Source organism: Etheostoma spectabile, chromosome 8, assembly GCF_008692095.1.
Source record: "Etheostoma spectabile isolate EspeVRDwgs_2016 chromosome 8, UIUC_Espe_1.0, whole genome shotgun sequence".
Classification (NCBI taxonomy): Eukaryota; Metazoa; Chordata; class Actinopteri; order Perciformes; family Percidae; genus Etheostoma; species Etheostoma spectabile.
In genome coordinates this window covers 11,133,454-11,157,272 of record NC_045740.1, presented here as the reverse complement: position 1 = coordinate 11,157,272, position 23,819 = coordinate 11,133,454, and the positions used below count along the sequence as shown (strand labels likewise).

The window sequence follows — 23,819 nt, the reverse complement described above, 5'->3', positions numbered from 1 at the left end:
CCTTCCCTTACTGTCAATATTATGACTTACTTACCAAAGACATTCATTGTTATTTCCTGTTACTTTTGATTAGACTCTAAGAAAAATTACACACAAAGGCAAAACAAGGCAGGAGAATGTAGCCAGATTCTGCATGTATATACTATGGAGTTGTGTGTCTCTAGGTTTTGTGTGTCTAATCAAAATGCAGTGCCCCTGCAGCAAGACAGCCTCTGTACAAAACATCTGGGAGACGGAGGTCAAGGCTTGCCCGCTCTCGCTCCAGCCTTTATATAAATGACTGTCAACAAAGCACAGACAGACAATCAGGAACAGTCTGTGCCAGATAAGGATGTTTGCGTTAGAAAAGGCAGTTGTATCTTTTAATGTGTGTCTGATTGTTAATGCCACATTTTGTAATATTAGTAGTAGTAGTCAGCTAATGCCTTTGGGAGGTTTGTATTAATGGACACTTCCTGAATCTCTGCCCCCTCATTATGATTGCAGTTTGGAATATTACATTGTATGTGTACAGAATTTCCTACATGTGTATTTATTAACAGAATTAGTCAAATTAACCACAACCGTTTCAGCTGTGTAGCTCATCAGTGACACTGTTGGGTCAGATTAGTCAGACTGTCAGTCAGTCACTTCCATTTTCCACATCAATATCAGACAGGCTGAATAATACAAAAAATAAATATGACAGCTTGATGCTGACAAGATTTACCTGATGATTTGGAAGCACAAAGTAGCCCCATACGGGTCAATTTATGTAACCACAATAACATCTGGGACCTTTTTTAACAGTCTGCTATGTTGCCAACTATCAGGGATTACCATATGAAATAGCTAACTACACTGCTCAATGCAGTAGGTCTAAAGGCCTTCTAGTGCACTTTGGACATTTGAGTCTACATCATGTGTAAGTATAGGCAATTGGCCTTGATGTTACTGATGGAATATCTTTGACTGTAATCACATACTTGTCTTCACGATACTGAATCACTGACAGCAGGACCCTGTGTCAATGGGGTAAAGCATTACTTCCATGTCTTCTGAGGCCCCTGCTCTTTTTCAACAGTTTGGACTGTAATCATATTATCCTTGTGTCTGACGGTCCCTAGAGCATTCCCATGACCCACTACACTGGCTCACTGTCTTTATTGCCTAAGCAGTTCTAATGCTTTGAAACATGTGTATCTATTGGGCCAGCTCACATAAGGCTAGCATATGATCCTCTTGAATGAGCATCATGTTGGTGAACATCGTAATTACTACTCATCCATAGCACGGCGTACTGTAGGCCAGCTGTGAGTGACCAGGGGCTTTGTAGCCATGTGGTAATGAGTGTAAATATGGGGCAATGAAAGTGTTTTGACACACATATGTGCATGCTGTATGTGTCACACTTGGATGCACATTAGCTTTTGAACAGGACATTGAGTGTACACCTCCTTTTATGGAGCTATGGGAAAAACACTTTAAAAAAGGAGATGGGGAGGGGGGATAACTAAGAGAATAGCCACAGACCACAGTGAGTAGAAAAAGCAGGCGGAGTCTTGTTGTCTCTGTAATTTCTGGCCTTATACCCAGGCTTTTATCAGGTAGTGTCAGATAATCCCCCGTTAGTGGTGCTGAAGACACTAGGATCCTCAGGGTACTGAACTAAAAGAAGACACCTTTATCATCTTTGTCTTGCTATCGGGTGTAGCTCGTCCCCTCATTTTGTGTGCCTGATTGGTGGTCCTTTACAAAGTGCTGTATACGTAGAATTCAGGACCCATCCAAATATGCCAATGAAAACAAAAACGTCTGTAGGAGCAGACAGAATCTTCAATTTGTGAAATAAAAAAGTGTCATTCTGATAACAGCTCCCTGCCATTCTAAGATCTTAAATGCAGTGGGAGTAACAGTAAATTTGTGAGGTTTTTTTTGTAAATTTCAACTTTAATCTCTGAATATTACAACTCTCCCATGTCTCCGTAATTATTATTTTCCTACAATAGCCCTAATACACATTTGTACAAAGCAAACTACACATGTGTAGTTGAAGAGTAATTTCTAATCATATGGCTAATCATAGGGCAGAAGATGACACTATTTGCATCAAACTGAATCTGCAGGATATTTTCTAGGTTTAACAAGTTAGTAAATTGCCATAGATTCTCAGAGTTGATTAATACTGCTGTTTTTTGCTTTGCTGCACTGAGATTAGACATTAGCTTTTGTTTTGCCTTTCCTCTCTCTCATTCTCTCTTCTTTTTCTGTTCCTTTTTAACTTGACCCAGAACACAAGGGTTACATCCTCCTCATGACAGTAGGGTGAGCACAAAAGCTGGATAGAACTGCATACTGTAGTTTGGACTCTAGACAGTACAGCTAATGAGTAAATATCTTTATCTGCAAATGTGTGTACTCATTGTGATTTGGGCTTAGTGCAATGACACCTAACCTGTGGGATAGCTCTGCGAATGGAAGACTACGGGCGGTTTTATTATAACCTCAGCATGCTTTACCTCCGACTGATAAATCATGGCAGATGGAAGAAGGATCCAAATGAAATGAGATAGCAACCGAAATAATAGGATGAAACCACTAATCACTTGACATTGTTGAACAGTTGTGAGTAGTGCAGTATCACTTGGCTATTTGTTGTGTGTAAATTCAGACTAGCTTGGTCATGACCAGTTTTTGTAAACCATCCATTTTTTTTGTGCAAACATTAGATTTGTGTTGAAACACCGTCCTTTCACTGTTGCCTGCCAAATCAAAAAAATTATCGTTTGGAATCAAGTGTGAGATCTGATGAGCAGTTTAGGTGAGACGCTGTAAGACAGATAATTTAAGAATGAGCGACGTGTTGTGTGACTACTGTTTGAAAGTAACAGATGAGTATTAGCTGTCTGAGAGTTTCCTGCTGTATTGGTTGAATGGCTACTAAAAAGAGAGATGGGAATTGTATGCTAATTCATTGGCCAAAATTAGTATGGATTGATTAACGGGACTTATTGAATTTCAACAGAAGAGACTTTTTATTTATTGTACATAAGCATAATAGTACATGCAGTCTTTCGAGCTTAGACTCCATCGTTAAAGAATACTTTTTAAAAGTGTAAGGAAGCCAAGACAATCCCCCAAGATGGAGTCTAGACAGTGGAGGTGGAGGCAAAGGAGCCTAAAGACCAGACCGTAGGATTCAACCGAGCGTACTTCAGGAGGAAGACCCAGGGTGCCTTTTGGTGATGGCGACTGGATGTGGAAGGGGAGGTGGAGGGTTGCACGAGATCACCAGGGAGAGAAACAGATTTAAAGCAGGGTTGTGATGCTGTGATTGGCCCTTGGAATTCATTGCCAATTCAGCTTGGTTTAACAGGAACGTGAAGGCATCCAACAGCTCATTTGATTTAGGAGGAGAGCAGTGATTAAGTGATTAAGAATTTACGCCAAGCTACATTTGCTTCTAATGAAATACAGGATCTACGTGCTGTTTTTTTATATAACTTTGTGCAGGAGTCCTGTTAAGTCAGGATATGTGACAACTGTTTTTTCTATCTGAGATGAATTATGTAGTGTTTTGAAGACTTTATATTTTTTTGTACTTTCTTTTATCTTGACTGAGCATCGCTATCTTAGCCCCCCCCTGTGTGTATGCTATTCCATTGGGAAAGAGGTTATACATTACTGAAGCTGCTAAGGTCTATGTTGTGGAGAGTACATGCTGTATCAGATTTATCTATAAGTTGTTTGTTACGCCACTTAAGCTAATTGAAGCTACTGTAGCACCCTAGCAACAACAGCAAATTGCCAGGTAAAGAAAGGGATTTTGGGCCATGTGTTGCACATTCAATGACATTCCTTAAACAGTAATTGTGCTTTTATCTGGAAATAGTTACCAATGAGATGGCTTCACTAGTACACATACACATGCACTAACAAATAGCTTAATCACAGCTCCTAAACAATCAAAGTAGGATTGATTGGTGTTTCTGTGTTAGTGGGTTATAACTTCCTATGGCAGTTTATTCCGTGGTTTTAGACAGGCTGTCTTGCAGTTACAGACAAGGCTGACTGTCAGAGAAGCCTAAACGTACTTTGTATTATACACCTTGTAGATCCTGTATAGTGTATCAAGTCTACTGGCCATAGTCTGTCAAATCAGTTGTGTTTGTGTTCCTTAGAGGTTAAGTGGATTTCAGGATGCTTGCCGATGATTTTGATGTTTGTTTGTTTTATTTATTTATTTATTTTAGAAATGTGTTGGAATACAAAGTACATAGAAATGATGATATCACTAGCCCTAATGGCTCTTTCCAGCAGGGTTTGATGGAACATGTGGAATTTACCCCCCCCCCCCCCCCCCCCCAGTTAGAGAGCTTTTTATTACAATATTCAAAGTTTTATTTTTGCTGACACAGTGGTTTTTAGGGATGCCTTAACCACCTTTTAATAACCCTAAGCCATTGTAAGATTGCTCTGCCCCAGAAAGGGACAGTAGTCACAGTCATAAATGAATGAAACTTGGCAAATAAATGGATGAAATGCAAACAGATTGGGGTTCTACTCAAAACTACTAAAACTAGCATTTCCTGAACATGCTTGTCGCCAGACCCTGTGCTCATGCACAAGCTTGTATGATGATTGAAAATGCAAAAGATAGTCTACTGTGAGTGCTACTAAATGTAATTCGATCAGGAGAGACTTTGTTGCAAATATGCAAAGATTTATTGTACATATGCATTATACAAAATGTATAGAGTCTTTGGGTATTCGACTCCATTGTTAAAAATATTTTAAAGGGGTAGAGAAGCCAGACATATTCCCCCCAATGGAGCCTAGACACTGGTGATGGTGGAGAAGTAACCTGAAGACCAAACGAAGGAGCGGTCTGCGGGAAAGAAACTCAGGTTGCCGTGGTTGCCGACAACCAGAGGTGAAAGGGGAGGAGGAGGTTTGCACGTTTGCCTGAAAAGACCGCTGATAGCAAGAAAGAAGACATTTAAAGCAGGATGTCGTGCTGTGATTGGATCAAGAATTTTGTCTAATTACGCCTCGCAACAGCTGAAGAAATAGTGGTGATTGAAGTTATTTAGAAATCTTCCTGAAGGAATAGGTAGTTAGCGTACTGGGGGTTCAAGTGAAATGATCCAAGGCTTTCTCACAATATATTGTTCAAGCTAGGATCATGAGAGAAAGTTTTTGATGGAAGTCAGGAAGAAAGAGAATTGCAGTATCTAAAAGAGGTGACATAAAATACATGCAGAGATTATAGTTTGGATGATAATTTAATATTACCAAAGAATAAAATCAGGGAATTTTTTTTTTCAGCTTGAAAGATAGACTGTAATATTGTCTTACCTATTTATTAAGATTGACATGGGTGGGTTTGGAATGTAAGTTAAATTGTCTATTTTATGTTGATCTGTTTGTATTGACATTCGCATAAATTTCTCTTTAAATCAAGGTTTAATAATATATATTTAAAAAAATGTAGTTGTAATTTTCATGGCAAATAATTGGTCTTGCATAATAACAACAAGCAGATTGTGTTAAGTCACTCCACCAGTCTCGCACAGAGTTTTGATATATGACTAGTGAGAGTATGAGAGTATTTGATGTTTGACTGTTTGATTTAAATATTTAGACAATTATACTGTGGTGACTAGAAAATAATTTGGGTTCAAACCTCGCCCCCCACACCGTAGCTCCGATTGCCACTAAATTTTCAGTGAATCATCAGTAGATCAAGCTTAATATAAGTTGTGTAAAGCATGTCCATATCTCAATTACTTTTCAAGTTATTGGCCGATGAACTTTGAAAGGGGCGTGGCTCGGGACATAAATTAACACAAATCAGCAACCGTAAGGCCAATCATCACAAAACACACAGAAAAGTGCCCCAGATATACCCAGACAGTTTTATATACATTCACCACTAGGGGGCACTGCAAGCACAAGCTAGGCATTACACACATTTTACTATAAATCACATATTCATTGTCCAATCATCACAAATCTATGAGGATATGTCCTCATAATTACCTGAACCACGCCCTGAAAGTTTCATTCAAATTGAACACCAGGGGGCGCTAGAAATTTAAACAAACTGCAGGTGGTATTGCGCAAATCTATAGTTGACTAAATGTTTGTCCAATCTACACAAAACTTCCAGGAAATGTCTATATAATGACCTCACACATACACTGCAAGTCCCATTTAAATTGATCACTAGGTGGCACTTTAAATGCACAATAACTGGACGTGGAATGACGCAAATCAAGGTTTGAGCTTGGAATCGCAGCTTGTGGCTTTATTAGCAATTGTTTTTGTGTTGGTCATCTGCCTTTCTCAAATTGTCCTGTGCTGGACTGAGCTACATATCACACTGAATTGAAAATAAATGTTTTTTGACAAATCAGTTGTAGGCATTTTAAACAAAGTGCCCTATTTGTCCAATCGTTACAATGCTTGCAGGGTATATTTTATAACGATGTTGGACCACATGTGTCAAATTAGTTGCTATTGAGAAAAAAGGTTTGAACCCGTGAATCACCGCTTGAAGCTATATGTCTGTTTGTGTCTTTGCATGTGTGCATTTATATGTGTGTGTGTGTGTGTGTGTGTGTGTGTGTGTGTGTGTGTGTCTGTGTGCATGCATGCGTGCGTGTGTGTGTTAGAGAGAGAGAAAGATAGCAAGAGGGAGAAAATATTAAGAGTTTATTAAGACCCTCACTAAAGCAGATAAATCATTACAAAGGCTTTTATCAGCCATGTGTTCAATAGGCAATAAACCACACATCATATCCAGCTGATTGCTGGCAAATCATCACCAAGGCAATATTCAAGGTATTGTGCAGCACACAAAAGCAAACACACACACACACACACTCACACTCATAAACACAACCTCAATGGTCTTCCCACTCATGTGTACATTGGCTGCCAGAGCTGTCTTTGTATCCTATCACCATAACAACTGCCTCACAGAACATCTAAAAAAAAAAGGAAAAGTGAATTTCTCTCACTCAGTTTGACTTGGAGATGGTGAGAGTCGCGGTCGGCAGCTCCTTGCAGCATGTCAGTGTGGTGTGTATGAACAAGCTTGTAGAGGCAAGCGGGCTGCAGAGGACTTGGGGTGAAGAGAAAGGGAGTGTGGAACGTGTAATTTGGAAGGTGTAGTGTGTGACTTTTAAGAACGAAGGATATACAGTATACAATGCCACAGATGGTGAGTGTCAAAAATGGCTGTTGTGTTCTGTTCACATTCTTGCATGCAAGTGTATATGTTTGTATGTGATTACTTTTGTCACATTAAATTTCTTTAGTTATTATGTTGTGTGTGTGTGTGTGTGTGTGTGTGTGTTTGTGTGTGTAAAGGCTTTTTTTGGATGTAATGTTTTGACTAAGGCTGAGAAATACAATGCAATAGTAACGAAAGTTTTCTGTGAAGCTCATTTGGTATACTGCAGAAATTGTGCAATTACATCCTCGAGATACATATTACGCTATGATCGATGTTTTTATTGGGATTTCATATGTTCAGTAACTATTATATATTATATTTGTTTCAATACTTCCTCGTTGTTACTTCATGTCTTCTGTAAGTACAGTGCATAATCATTAGATAATCTATATAATAGACTTTCTACGCTTTAATATTATGTCTAAGATAGTCCAAGATAGATTGTTACCCTGAATCTTCAGGCTATAGTAATCCATTATTAAATGTTAGTGCTGCTACCTTGCTCATAGCTTCATCTTCACTCTATACTCTACAGGCTCACACCCATCAACAGAGGTGATGAATATTTTTAATCATAAGTCACAGAGGAAATAAAGTGTATTTGTGCGTGTGGTACAGTAAGTGTGTATTAGGATTTGGGTGGGTAGGATTTGCATGTGGGTTTGTGCATGTGTTTTTGCTTGTTTTATGAAAATGGTTTTAAACATCAATGTTAGACCCAGTAATATAAAAGTGTTTCTCTCAGGCACTGTGTAATATTAAAACCATTACATTTAAACTCAAAATGTGACATTAGCCTCAGACTCTCATTTTCCTGGCTCTAATATCCAAAGGAAAAGTATTTTAGCGTTACTTTACAGTCCTCTCCTTGTCTTTTTTGGTCCATGCTATTTTAGCTTTTACAGAATATATACCACACATGGTCCATTTGCTTGCCATGATAGAACAGAAATAAAACCTTCAAACACAGAAGGAGAAAGCTGCAGCTTTAGCTTTTATCTCTAAACTGCATTATTAAACATCCCCATCCACATGAGTCTGACATCACCCGTTCACAGCTGTCTCTTCCTCTACTTCCCTGCTCCCTTCTCTCCCACCATTAGGCAAACCTGAAGAAGTTTATGGAGTATGTGCAGCAGAAGAACATTGAAAAGGTCTCAAGGTTCCTGGAAAAAGGCCTGGACCCCAACTTCCATGATCCAGAAACAGGAGGTGAGGATGACTGGGCTAAGAAATGTCCCATCCCTGCCTTACTTCCCTAATTTTTTTTATTTAACCTTGATTTACTCTTTTGCTCTCTCTCTCTCTCTCTCTCTCTCTCTCTCTCTCTCTCTCTCTCTCTCTCTCTCTTTCTCTCTATCTATCTATCTTTCTCTCTCTCTCTTCCTCCCTCCCTCCCTCCTTCCCCTCATCTTCACCACAAAAACACCATCTATGGATTCTCTGCAATAAGCCTTCTGCATGCAGGCTAATCTCCTCTGTTTATGCCAATGTTTGTTCAGCCATAAAGGAGATTTCCCTGTTGGGTGACCTGTGAGGAGCTGTGAAGCAGGGAAAACATGAGAATGGGTTGGTTTAACACCAACAGGAAACAGACACTTAGGCAGACGGGAGGGTGACAATCACGACAGCCAAGGCAGTTATCCAAAGGCAGAGTCACAAACCAAAACCAACTGTAGTGGGCAATGTTGTCATCAAATATTGACAGCTTCAATTTTTGGATGTTCATTTTTTAAGAAGAATGCACAATAATGACAATGGAAATACAGTGATTTTTTTTAAAAATATCATTTGCTCACTCATCCTTGGATTTCACAGAATGTCCTCTAACGCTGGCAGCACAGCTGGAGGGATGTGGAGAGCTCATCAAGGTGCTGAAAAGTGGAGGGGCACATCTGGACTTCAGAACAAAAGATGGCATTACTGCCCTACACAAGGCTGTGCGCAGCAAGAACCATACAGCGCTTATAGTGAGTGTAACACACACACACAATTATAGCAGAAAGCTGACTCATCTCTTGTATTTCTTTTGCTACACCAATTGCCTGCTTCCAAACTTTCCTCTGGGAAAGGAGTTTGCAGGCAGGCAATCTCTGGCAGAGGGTGCTTGAGTAAAAGAACAGAGGGTGCTTGAGCAATCACTAAATATGTGAGCATTAACATGCCTTCTTTACATGGTCTGGCATAGTTATTGAATGGCCTTGTATGTGTGTGGTTTGCCAAATGGTTCCATTGACAAGACCAAAGTGATCTGTGTGTTTTGTTGTTGGGAACTGAGCTATCATTGCAGCACTTCCAGTCTGAAATACCACTTGATGGCCAAGCACACAGCTGATGCAAATTCTCTGTCCCCTCGTCAAAGTATTATTTCACCCTTTTATTGATGGACAGAGTTACATTGTGAGAGATTATTTGTTCCCAGTGTTAATGGCTTCTCACAGAGACAATGTTACATGTAAATTTGAACACTAGAGTAGCCTAGGCTTAATGCCCATGTTGTTTTCAATGAAAACATTTAAAAAAAAACATTTACAAAGACAAAAAGAAATCAAGGAACATTTAGAATAGATAAAAATGTGTGATTAATTGCAATTAATTGCAAGTTAACTATGACATTAATGTGATTAATCGTGATTAAATATTTTAATCGTTTGAGAGCACTAATATACATACATATATATTTATACATTGTATATATATATATATATATATATATATATAAGTGCGTGTGTGTGTGTGTTCACGATGTGGTGATAGATCCAACAGTGACTGGGGATTGTATGAAGTAATTTAAGCATTTTCCCAACAACCTTCCTCTTTTCCCACTAGACATTGTTGGATCTGGGTGCGTCCCCTGACTATAAAGACAGTAGGGGTTTGACTCCTCTCTACCACAGCTCAATGGTAGGAGGAGATCCCTACTGCTGTGAGCTGCTTCTGCATGATCATGCACAGGTCGGATGTGTGGACGAGAATGGCTGGCAGGAGATACACCAGGTAACACACACACACACACACACACACACACACACACACAGTCACAGGTAGAACAGTGATGGGTTGTGTACAAATGTAGGGACAAGGGTAAGGAGTCTTGTCTGGTGTTCAGAATTTCTTTGAATTGATTTTTGTGTTCCCTTCAATTTGAGAATTTCTTTTGTGGTGGTTAAATCCCATTGGGGGGGTCATGTGCTGGTTAGAAGCTCCAGCTTAGGAAGGAAGGCATTTGCTTTCCAGTGTAATTGCTATTCATCTCTTCGACAAACGTTTCAATCAATTTTCACTTTCAATTGCATTTCAAAGCAGACATAATAAATTCATACTGTATATTAAAAAAAAAAATCTTTTTTTGCAAACGTATTTGGGTTGGATTGTTCAAGAAAATGTTATAGTTGGAAAACCACTACTGATACATGGCATTGTTCATTGTGTAACCACCAACAACTATAAAGCACGCATTGTGCACGCACAAACATTTTAAATGCTCATTTACTCATTTAATCAGCACAAACACTGACGACTACTGAAATGTCATGACTTATACATACTGTAGATGGTTCTATACTTTGTGAAGTAGAGGCCTCCAGAATTGAGGCGTTACTGGGACTTCAGAGTTCATTGATACCCACAGCTACTCATTCTTCTTTTGCCGCAGCTGTATCTAAGCCAGTGCCTGCTGGCAGTCCAAGTAGTGGTGTCCATCTGTGTTGTGCATAGAAATGGGTTCTTACCTACAAAGAGCAAGCAGGGCATATTGTGTGCATTTTATAAGCATACTGCCTCAAGGCATGTCCTGCTCTGTTAACGTAATGGAGGCTAGTGCCTACATGTTGTTTTTGTTTACTTCAGGGCTTTTAAGCTTATATCTGAGTAGTGACAGGAAGGCACTGGAGGTTTGAAGGTTTTTGTGCTGTGAATGAAACCAAAGAGAATGCTGTTGGACTCATTACTTCTGTTACTCACACTAAATAGTAATAAGTACAGAGGAAATGTTGAATGGCAACATTCTGCTTTAATGAGAGTTGGGGAATCAAGCTAATACTACCACTATTATATTTGAATGTAAACCTTCTTGTGTCTTCTCTGGAAAAAGTATCAATATTTTTATAATAGGAGATGACAACACACTATTTTTATTTTATCTACAGTATATTACTTTTTCCACTGTAAATGTAATAATTATTTTTGAAGTGAATAGCATGAGAACCCCAACTCGGCAAATAAAATTGAAAAGAATCAGTCAATATTTGTCTGTCTCCGGCACCAACCTTCATCTGTTATGTTCTCTTCCATAGTTACGGACGCTGAACTATCAGTCTGTTGTAGTTCATCTCAAGGTCTTGCTATTATTGGTTGTAATTATGAGCAAGCTGAAAAGTTAACAGAGCTCATACGTGTTCTTTTTTTTTCCTGGAATAAGCTGAACTCAACTTTGTTGCCTAGAATAAAACAATTAAACCTGTCTGTTATTGGTATAGTATGGTAACCTTTGTGTTGCTTTGTAAAAGCATGTTGGTTCAAAAGACAATGGGCCACATGCAAGAACAGACAGATTTGTGCCACGTACGAGAAAATAAAGGTACAATGACATGGTGCTTTTTGGATGCTTTTATATAGATTTAAGTGGTCCCCTAAAACTGTGACTGTTAAGTCACTTTCCCAAAATTCAGCCTTGGTACAGAATTACAGCCACTAGAGCTAGTCCCACAATGAGCTTTCCTTAGTACGTGCCATTTCTATGTCTGTAGCTATTAAGGTGGTGAGAGGGGGGGGGGCAAGGTGGAGGGGGGGTGGCCTTGACCAATTGCCAAAAGTTTCTGTGTTTATAATTTCAGATACCGTGCAGAAAATCCAAAAGTCCTTCTACCTTACACATTTTCTCCCCATTTCATTTCTTTTTCCTCATTTCTCTTTTTTTCTGTGTCCTTTCCAGCATTAGTATTCTAGTGTTATATATCACATACAATAGGATACACTGCAGAAGGTCTCGAAACCAACAACACTACCAACATCATTTTGTGTGCTGTCTCAGTGCTGTCATACACTCTTAGCGAGACAGAACACAGGAGGGAGAGAACAATTGTTGGAAAGAGTTGGTGTGCTTCTTTGGCAATGACACAGGACTAAACCACAAAGTTGGAGGGAAAAAAAGAGGGCAAAGATAGAGATTAGATGAAAAATGAATGGTTCCCTGTTTTGTGAAACAAAGAAGCTGCAAAAAGGCATCACTCTTGTCAGGAAAATTTTGACTCACAGATTTTGCCTCAGTTAATACAAACAAGGTTCTCGCTTGCTTTTGGAGACTGTTAACAACATGTGTAAGGAGAATTAGCCCAAGGAAACGCAAGAAAAGATTCAATATTCTAAACATTTATAAGGTGTACATGTCTTAGCTTTGTGTGATCTTAGAAACCTTTGGGCTGTCGTTTATATTTGAAAATATTTTAGCTTTTCCACTGTGATCAAGACTGCAACTATATTTTGTGGCAAATTAAAGTGGTACGTCAGATTAAAAAAACTGGCTGGTTTTGGCCAAACAGGCAGAGCAAGAGGGGGGCTGCGGCCAAACTTTCAACTCATCCTTTCTTCACTGTGAATGATCTGCTCACAAAAACACAATGTGCTTTTGGCTCATTTGGCTAAGTTGCACATACTTACTATATCCCTGGATAAAATCCACTGTTGTCACACTTTTACACACCTCATTTTGTGTTCCTCCTCAGTACAACAAATATAACTGTAACATACATTGACCTTAGAGTCTCTGCGATTGCTCCCTTTTTACTTTGTAAGTGAGCAAGGATTCAATTTGTATAATGAATAAATGTGTGAATCTGTCCCTTCAGGCCTGCCGCTATGGCCACGTGCAGCACCTGGAACACCTGCTGTTTTACGGAGCTGACATGAGCGCCCAGAATGCATCTGGAAACACCGCCCTGCATGTGTGCGCTCTCTACAACCAGGTATGTTGTGCTTGTGTCTTTGCAGAGTGGAATCCTTTGTGGAATTACATTCATATTGGACAGTCGTGTTATACACAATTTACATCCACTAACAATGTTCAGTGCCATTGCATTAGGAAGTAAAATGAAGTAAAGTAAAATTACATGTTTACCTTAGATAACAGTGGCCGTGGCTAATTTCACATCTAAAAGTCTGTTTGATTTCTTAAATAATTAACCGTGATGTCAGTCTTTCCCTTACTTCAACCAAGTGGTCTTAGTTTTCTTAACCGATCACTTAACCACACTTAGACCTTGTGTGAACGTTCACAAATATTGTCACTGAAGTTTGGCCTTTTATTTGGTGAGTGGGTTGGTGGGGTTTGTGTGTCTTGAATAATGCAAATGGTAGCATTTTTGTGTTAGAATTATAAAACTATGTGCTTTACATATGTAAGCGTCTAAGCATTTGCTTATCTACCAAGGACAGGAGCAGTCACTTTGCTGCAGCATTGAACCTGGTTGGGCTTCTGGCCCTGCTCAAGGACACTTATGCAACACAGAGTCTTGTTGTTACTGTATAGGGCCTTCTGGTATGCAGGATAGCATTCACACAATGCTCAACCTCTTTGTGTGAATGTGTAAGTGTGTGGTCATTTTCTCCACTGTATTTGTTGCCTGTTATCATAATGGACTGAAAGAATAAATTAAAGAGAAGTGGTTCAATTGGAAGTGTAACACTAAAATGGCCAAAGATCGGGTATATTTCTGTCATGTGGGTTTCCATCACACATTAATGCACTCTGTGTGTTGCCATTTGGATGAATGCTGCAAACAGGTTGTTTTTTTCAATGCTCTGTATTTAAAATGTGACTGATACCTTAGAGACTACCAGACTGGGACTGTGTGCAGTCGTAAAGTACAGTTTTATTACTGAGCTGTCCCTAATGATCAGGTTGGATCCTTTGTACTACAGTGACAACCTCAAGTTCTCATTAATAAGTACACAAAAAAGATCTTACCTTGGTCTATATTACCAATAATTTTCTATTTGCAAAATATATCTTAAAGAATAAGGCTGATATTTTACAATTTTTCATTTAGCCAATAAATCCCATTAAAGGTACAGTAAATCTTTCTCAGGAGACTATTTTCAGCTGCATATTCATACACATGTGGTGCTCTAGTCACTATTTGCTGCGGCAGACTGGTGTTATTTGTGGTGCCCATGATTGTGGTAATGCATGTTACCCAGTCCAACAAGGATGTGTTTTTAATAGTTTATAGTACTTACAACAATACATTTCTTTGACACAGAGGAATATGCCACATCAGGCTTTGGCTACTTGGGCAGTACTTGTTTATAAGATAAATCCATGGTTATTTTGGTCTTGACTTAAATAAAACAGCTATGGAACATTTCCAACCTTATCCTTTAAGTAATTTCTATAACTTCCACAATAATAAGCATCAGCTTTGTGCATACTTGCCAACCTTTGCAGTCCCCAAGTGAGGACATTTTCCCTGCTTGAGATGATGGTTGGGGTGGTAGTATTTGTACCGCACCCTATGTGATATACAGTACCAGAAAACTTAAATGGCAGTAGCAGCTTATATTTTAAAATATGAATGAAAGTGTTCTATATCAGGAGAGGTACATAAGGACACGGGGGGGGGGGGGGGGGCTTTGAAAACCAGCATGCTCCTGGGAAAATGATAAGTGTTGTAAGGTGCAGTACAGTGTGCTCATGTGTTGAGTTGTTCTGCTTGGTTAGAGGCTGCTCAAAGAGAAACATGTAACTGGGCATTCTGGAAGAGGTTTTTCTGCTACTTCATTTGAAAATAGAGTAGTGCTCAGTTCATGAACATTAAATGAGCACTTTACTCCTCTCCCTCTCTCTCTCTTTTGCATAAAAAACAAGTGAAAAATTCATGTGTGTTTGCGTGTTGTAATTGGAACTGTGTACTGTTGGACACATTTCAGTCATGAGGAATGATCTGCTTCAACTGGACTGGAACACCATAATCTCAGGAAAGAGAGAGAGAAAGAGAATGGATGAATAGTTTTATTTACAGTTACTTCCTTGGTTGTAAAACTTGTGAGTGTATAGTCTGGTAATGGACATGGTCCTAGCTCTTGTGTGCGTCCACCGCTCAGGATAGCTGTTATCCTGCCAGTTCAGGTCGAACACCATGTCGAGCTGATTGATCCCAGAAACGGTGTCTCTTAGCAGGGTTCCAGCAGGCTCGAAACAGGCCTGGCTCGGATGATTATGTACCATTACGTTAAGAAGTGTATTGGTAGAATTGACCGGGAATCTAGTAGTCCAGTGGCAGAGATCAATATATCCATGTGGAGATAGAAAGATAGAGTGTCAGAGGGACCGCTAGATGAAGGTGGGCCAGAGTAGAATGGCAAGATGACATAATCAGCAACAGCAAAAGCTTGATCAACGGTCTAAATGTCCCATTGCTGGTGTCCGACTGATCATTAACTTTTACGTACTGGGCTTTTAGCTTGACACATGTAATCACTCAGCAGCAGTGAATAAAGGCATTGTAGGGGTCTTTTACCTGGCAGACCAATCCACAGATCTATGGGAGGTGGTTGGATGAATGATTGAGAAAGGACACAGGTAATGCAAGTGGGGACAGCACTGATGGGTGAAATTAAAGAGAGGTGGTGCAAGACACACACAGAACTTTTCAAATCAGTCAGACCAATACAATCTTGACTATATAATAATTTATTTGAAAAAGTGTCACTGGACTTCATGCAACAGGACTTGTGTTTTGCTGTTGTTTGGCACTATAACGGGGAAGAATTTAGCCCTCATTTAAAGTGTTTCACCCTTAAATCATGCATTTTCTTTACAATTAGTGGAGGATGCAAACTCTGCTTCAATTCTAATGAGAGAAGAATCCTTAACTGTATAAACATGGCTGTGAGAGGCACCATCTGTCACACTCTTTACACTGACTACTTGAACCGGCGCCATTACTGTAAAGGTATTTTATTCTCTCTTTGTATTCCTGTTAAATGTATCTCCATAGGCATGGTAATACAACCTTTTTTTTTTTTTCTCATCTAACCATCCATTGTTAGATGCTTCCGCTTCTTACAGTGCAGACGCTTGCGTGCTTGCTCCCTGCTTTCTTGCTTGCATATTTTTTGCTGATATTTTTGCTGATAATCCGTGTTTTCCTCTGATAAACTATGAGCAGCGGCTCTTGGACACTTCAAAACATGGACTATACATTTTTTTGTAGACATAGTAGGCTATGCCATATTTTTATAAAATTTTTTCTGCTGAAGCGTGCCTACCAATATCTCACGCGTCCTAAAGTGGATTGTCGCTAAAGCTAATTAGCAGCAGATGCCTCCTTTCTCCGTAGCAGACTACTACAACTCCTCAGAAGATTGCACTGCTGGAACGCAAGTTCCCCTCTAGAAGTGAACGTGAGTTAACGGATCTTGTGGAAATGACCACTTTACCATGGACCCATAACAATGGACAGAAGTATGCTAACAGCCCACGCTAATTATCACCCCCAAGACTACAAAGAACGGAAAGGGTGGAACCTGGAATAAATCAACAAGTTGCGGTCCTCCCTGGAACTCGTCTTGTGCGAAGCCTAAGAGTAAACATCATTTTCCTGGGAAATGGGAGGACATAACGGGCCGGGCACGAGCGCCTGAGGTTTGTGATATGACCCGCTGGCCTCATTAATCATCTGGGCAGAGCGCCTCTTCAAAACCCCTGTACCTCGAGGACACAGCGTGGGACAGCTGCAAAAGGGAAAATGCAACAAAATGCCCCCCAACAACCTTGTTGTGCAATCGTGGATAACAGATTTGCTCCTCTTCTGCAAGAACGCTGGACAGTCATCTGGATGACCGGGGACTGCGTCTCATCAACCACCCAGCAGGGTAAAGCTGAGAGCTTCAAAAGTAAAAAGCTAACACTGGGCCTCAACCCTGATTGTTGGTGACTCTGCTGTACAAGATTTAAAAAACATAAAACCCCCAAATACTATGTTTTTTCCCAAAGACAGTGTCTGACTTGCACCAACAACCCAGATTCGTGCAGCACACCCAACTGTGAAGACCATTATTCTGCCTATAGGGTCAAATTATGTTGTAAAGCAACAGTCCTGAATTGCTGAAACTGGACTTTAGGGAACTGCTGACACAGTCACCCCCCTAAGCGCAATGTTTTTATCAGTGGTCCTATTACCGTCATTCAGAAGGGAGATGAGAGATCACCGATTGTTGGGACTAAACAAATTTCTTTCAACTGAATGTACCGTTGTCCCCCCCCCCACTCTCTAAGTCATTGACAATTTAAACATTTCTGGATCGCAGGACTCTTTTTTAAGCAGATTGACTTTTCCCTTAACAGCCAGCGTAACGCTGTTTCACACCTCTCAATCTGCTGTTACTTTCTGCTACACATCTGCTCCCCTGCCCAGGTCACAAACAAAAGGAAGACACAACAAGTGCGCGCTGATCCAGCACATCCCCCCCTGTGCAAAGATTTGACATGGGGAGAACCAGATAGCAGAGACACGAAACTCCACTCCCCTCTTCACCACCGTCCAGCCACCCTCAAACCTTCCCAACCCCGAACCTCTGAGGATTCATCTGCTGTCTCTACTGATGTCTCCACAACACCCTTTCCCTTATTTCCCCCATCAATTAGGCACCCCTTCCTACGCCAGGCTCAACCCCGGGGCAAATAAAACTCAACGCACCACTACCAGGATGTCAGAAACTCTTCCCCCATACGTCAGGGACGCCTGTGGTGCAAAATCTGGCAAGCACTTCTGAAGGTGACGGGCCTTGCTGCAGACTAGTGATTACTAATTACTCTTTTCAAGACAGCCCTGGCCTGTGGATTCAATTCTTTCCTCATTTGCTTTTGTGATAGGTAATAGGAAAAGAATGGTAATCAGCACTTAACCTGCAACTTAGGCAAATTTAGCATCCATTCCGTGTCAGCTACACCTGTCCCAAAAAATGAAAACACCAACCTAGCCTACTAACTCAGGTTCTTGGCATGAAAATCATTTTTAATCATTATTTTATTACTAATCACAATCTAGATTTTATGTTTTAACTGAAACCTGGTAGACCATAAAACGCGCTGCTGGTTTCTCATGGAGTCATCTCCCCCTAACTCAGTTTATGAGTGAGAATAGAGTGAATAAGACAGGAGTGGAGTCGCCATTTTGTTTATGACTCATTCCTGTAGCAAATCTGTTATGGAAATTTTGTTTCTTTTGATTGTTGCTCTTCACTTAGATCTTCCCCTCAAGCGATGTTTCTAAATATCTATCTACAGCGACCTAAATATGGCTGGCAACCTTAATTGATGCTTCACCCTGAACTGCTGTCTATTTTCTGCCTTAACTTGATTTGGTAATCAGGTGCGGGTGATTTAACACATTCGTTGGACAGCCCCCAGGACAGTTGGACAAAGAGCTGTTTTGTGTTTTTGAGAACTATGGACTGACTCAGCAATGTGACGAGCCCACCCACAATAAGGGTCACAACCCTGGACTTGATTTGCCTCCAAAGTCCTGAACATTTCCAGTTGTGGTGACTGACGTTGCCTCTCGTCAGATCATTCCTGTGTTTTCTTTACGGCACTAATCTCTGTGCCCAAAAGTGTCCAACAAAGATAATCAGAAAACGTTAATATCACTGAAAACACCGTGACACATTTATTCAGCTTTTCTCCCTCCACACCAGCCCTCTCTGGGCTATCATCGATGGCTTGTAGATAATTTCAACTGTAAAATTACAAATGTTATTGATGCCATTGCTCCCCACTAGGTCAAAGTTGTATCTGGTAAGAAAGATCTCCATGGAGAAATGGCCTACTGGGAGACGAAAAAAGAGAGGTGAGGAAGCTGAACGAGTGGCCGAAAACAAATCTTCCTGGTCCATTATAACTCCTAATAAAAGAGACTTCGCATTTATAATTTGGAACTGAGGATGCCAGAAGGTCTTTTCTCTGATATTATCTGTCTTAAAGAAACAATAATAATCCCTTGCTTTGTTTGCTACTGTTGATAGGTTAACAAACCCTCCAGTTAACCAGTACATCTGAACTTTTATCCAACCAAGGCCTGCCTGACTTTGCCCCCTTCTTCAACGACCAAAATTCAAAAGATTAGACAAACCGGTCAGTGCCTCCATATCAGTTCCAGATATGTGTTGTCCATGTTCAAGCACAAATTCGTTCCATATGACAGAATTTCATCAACGATCACCATACAAACCTGGGAGGACATTATCAACAGCTGAAAACCTCGACCTTTGCGCTTGATGTTCACCACGGGACGTTTCAAAATGTTTCCAATTGTTTGACTTCTGATCTCGACAATTGTGAACACATCTCCTTTCTTTCAGGTATCTTTCCACAGCCCTGAAAACTGCATTAATCCAGCCACTCTTAAAAAAAGACAACCTAGACAAGTCCTAATGACAACTATAGGGCCATATCAAACCTTCCGTTTTTAAGTAAAATCATTGAAAAAGTGTCTCAACAACTCAACCATTTCTTGCACTAAGCAACAGTTTTGATACCTTTCCAGTCGGGTTTTCGACCACACCACAAGCACTGAAACGGCTCATTGTCAAGTCTTTAAATGACATCCACCTAACACAGATAATGGCCCAAAATTTCAATCTAGTATTACTTGATCTCAGTGCTGCCTTTTTGACACGTCGACATTACATCTACTATACGATTGGAAACTGCTTTGGGCCTTCTTGGCTCAGTACTAACTGGTTGAATCCTCCTAAAGAATAGGGATTTACTTGTGTCTATAGGTATTATGCAGCTGGAGCGTACAAATATGACTGTGCGGATTTCCCAGGCGCCCATTCTGGGGCCTCTTCTGTTTAACATCTACATGCTTCACTGGCTCATATTATGGAGACAAACACAATAATTTACCATAGTTTATGCGGACGACACTACCAATTTACATGAACCTAGCGCCATGGGACTCATAGTCCAATACAAAACTGACTAAGTGCATCGAACAAATTAACGCTAACTGGCTGTATGTGCCAGAACTTTCTGAAATTAATGAAGAAAAAACCTGAGGTGGTTGTTTTTGGAGCACGAGAAGAACGAATTACAAGTCTGCGCTCAGCTTCAAACAACAATGTTAAAACAACATACAAAGCCGAAATCTTGGGTAAGTGCATGGACTCAGACCTGAACTTTAAACAGCCACATTAAGACATTACAAAGTCGCCTACTATCACCTTAGAATATATCAAGGTTAAGGATCTTATGTGTCAACAGATTGGAAAACTTGTCCATGCCTTTTCTTCAGTAACTTGACCTACTGTAACGTGGTCCTTTAACAGGTCTCCCTAAAAAATCAATCAGACCTCTGCAGCTGATTCAGACGCTGCTGCTCGAGTCCTCACTAAGACCAGAGACTGGATCACATCACTCCGTTCTGAACGTCTTTACACTGCTTCCTGTGTCTCACGAAGTGATTTCAAGTACTCTTGCTAGTTTATAAATCCTTAACGTTTAGGTCCAAATATATTTCTGATCTGCTACTACACTATGAACCACCCAGAACCCTCAGTCATCGGACAGGTCGCTTTCTGGCCCATAGTCAAACTAACAGGGTGAAGCAGCTTTCAGTTTCTATGCTCTCATATCTGAATAACCTCCAGAAACCTGTAGATGCCGCTGCTACTCTCAGTTTCTTTTAAATCAATGCTGAGACTTCTATTTTGATTCTGCTTTCTTTAATGACTAATCATTTCTTTAAATTTCTTATGCTGCACTGAAATTTTTCTTGTGTTTTAAATGTTTCTCTTTGTTTTTAACTGTCTATTCATGTTTTTACCGGTTTTTAATGCTTGTGTTTTTTAACTGTTTTTACTTGTGTTTTATCTTTTTACTGATTTTGTGTAAAGCACTTTGAATTGCCTTGTTGCTGAAATGTCTATACAAATAAAGCGCCTTGCCTTGCCTTGCCTTGTTAAAGGAAAGCCTAGCCTTGTTTTGTCATTACTGCATGATATGGGTATGGGGAAATTAATGTAGACTTTTGTGCTTCACATTAGTATGTCTTTGTACAGTTCTATATTCTTTTCCTCATAAAATGTCTGCAGTTCCTATTTTAAATTTTTTAACACGTCTGTCCAACCTGGATTTGTTCTACATGCTACCTTTTTTCAAAACGACCTCATTCAACATAATTTGCCTTTAATTTTTAGTAAATAAACCTGTTTTGTCCCCAAAGTAAAGAAGTGCAAATGAACATACGTTTGCACATGCACTCCCAGATCTGTCTGAACAAAACCTACAAAGTGTACAGTTATCTCCTCACATTCTTTTAAAATTAGAATATGTATTAGAATAAAATTACTGAAATGGTGATCATTGTTACTCTTTACACTGAAAAGTGTATGTTTGTGTGTGTGTGTGTGTGTGTGTGTGTGTGTGTGTGTGGTGTGTGTTTTTGTGTGTACATTGTGCAAGCAAATGCATAATGTATGGGTGATTAGCAATTAGCTAAGTTAACAGCCGCAGGTGATTATCTATATAGGTTTTTAGATGTTTTAGACTCTTAGCTATTAGCAGGAAGAGTAACCATGCATTATTCATAACACCTGCCTCGTTTACAAATACTCCCATGTCTTCACCATCTATGTTTACATGGATTTTGAAACCTTACACTGTTTTTTTGTGTCCTAGTTAACACCATGGCCCAGGCCTGGAATTAAACCATTTTAGGTGCAAGGCCACTTTAAGGGCACAAATGCCAGAGCAGCAAGGCCATAAAATAAAATATTAATAAGATTTGTAAAAACTCTTCAAAAAGAAGTTTACTCAGTCACAGATTAGGGCATTGGCACATCAGCATGTCAAAGTCACTTTGTCAATTTCAGTGATTGTGTTATTAGTTTTATAGACTTCACAGCATTCTGTGAACTGTCAGTCAAGAGCAAATGTATAAACTTAATTTAAAAATGTTTTTTTCTTATTTTAATTGACATTTGAGCATAATTTCCCTGTTAATGATCATTTAATTTGATCCTCAATTGTGAAGCACTTTGTAAATTCAGTTTCAAAATAAATTGCATCAACATAAATTTACCATGAATTAATCATTAATCATCCTTGTGACGTTTAATAATGATGACGATTAAGAGTTTACTACAATGATAGTTTGCAAAAACGGGATAAATTTGTGGTATGGACTTTATGAATAACCACATCTGTGCATAGCAGTCACACGTAATGATAGTTGTTCTGGCGCGGTTGTAGAACCTCATGGATGTGACACACTTCAGGGAAGCTGCACTTTTTTGCCATATTTCTCACTGACATGTTGAATGAGTAGCGAAGTGAGCACAATTATTAATATGCAAACAGAGTTTAAAGGTGATTCCACACCCATTTATGGCAAACTGTGGGAGTGGAAGTAAGGCTGGTGTGCGTGCGACCAGCTCCACAATGATTAAGATTTATAAAACAGAACCAGGCGTACGTGCGGCTTTGTAAATCTGACAAAAATAATGCATATGCATATTTCTGTTTTTGTCCTAACAAAAGACTTGTATTGACAGGAAAAAGGCAGAAGAGAAAACGGTTAAAATCAGCTAGAGCATTGCGGGCGGGGCACCAAGGCCACTGTTTTTTTGAGGTTGCCAAACTGAAGAGGCACATGGCCCTTGTTGCCCCAGTGAAATTCCTGCCCTGCCATGGTCATTATACACCCAGCTCAGTTCAGGGCAGATTCTGATACAGCACCCACATAACTACCATCTATATGTCTTACCAGAAGAGGTAATAAGTTGTAACCTCATACTGTACATTAGGTATAATACACAAGTGGTTCATCAGATACATCCAGCTTGATGAGTAAAATCACATGGACGTCTTTAACTGTACCACATGTTTAATTAATTTGTGCATGCCTGTCCCTGAATGTGTGACTCAGTAGTGATAGGATTTACCAGAGTCAGTGTGCTGATTGTAAAGCAAGGCTAGTGCTGTTATTTCTGCTCTGTGTTAAATTACATATTGACCCTCAGCCAGCCAGCACATGAACACATAACTATGTTTATCAATCTACAATTTGACTTTGTTTTTGCCTGAGGGCCCTGTGCTCATTTACACACAAAACAATTTATGGTGATAGTCTGACAGAGAGAGAAAAACGAGGGAGAGGGAGAAACATGTGGCTGTGAACTATAAAAGAATGTCTTTTTGTGCATGTTGTAATGGGGTCCTTGTATTACTTTTTTTAGCCTATGTTTTCATACCCCCTTGCTGCTTGTAGTTTAGCCATTGCTTTGCCAACAGGCTCTATCTTGAACACCTTTTATTATAAGCCTTATCTTACTAACTCACTTGCAGTTCATGGCACGTTTGGCTGTATTTGGGTCTCTTTTCTTTTTTCCTTCTCTCCCTTTGTGTTTACTGTTCTTAAAATATGTGAATATAAAGAAACAAGGGTTGGACGGTATATGGCAAAAAATGGATAGCGGCAAAAATTGAAGCCTGGAGACTAAAAGGTATATTAGCATGCATAATTACATGCCCTCATAATTTGTGTTAATGTTACTTACTAGACATTGCTAAGAGCTAAAGCAATGTATTAGT

General features: G+C 39.7%; 1 protein-coding gene across 2 annotated transcripts in view; it reads left to right on the top strand.

Moving 5' to 3' along the window:
• Window positions 1–23,819, top strand: part of shank3a (SH3 and multiple ankyrin repeat domains 3a) — a 194,746-nt gene that overhangs the window by 87,315 nt on the left and 83,612 nt on the right. For both annotated transcript variants that reach the window (XM_032524481.1, XM_032524483.1), the window contains 4 exons: window positions 8,326–8,434; window positions 9,041–9,192; window positions 10,052–10,219; window positions 13,069–13,185. In XM_032524481.1, the coding sequence (XP_032380372.1) occupies window positions 8,326–8,434; window positions 9,041–9,192; window positions 10,052–10,219; window positions 13,069–13,185 (546 nt within the window). The remainder of the gene's footprint in view (window positions 1–8,325; window positions 8,435–9,040; window positions 9,193–10,051; window positions 10,220–13,068; window positions 13,186–23,819) is intronic.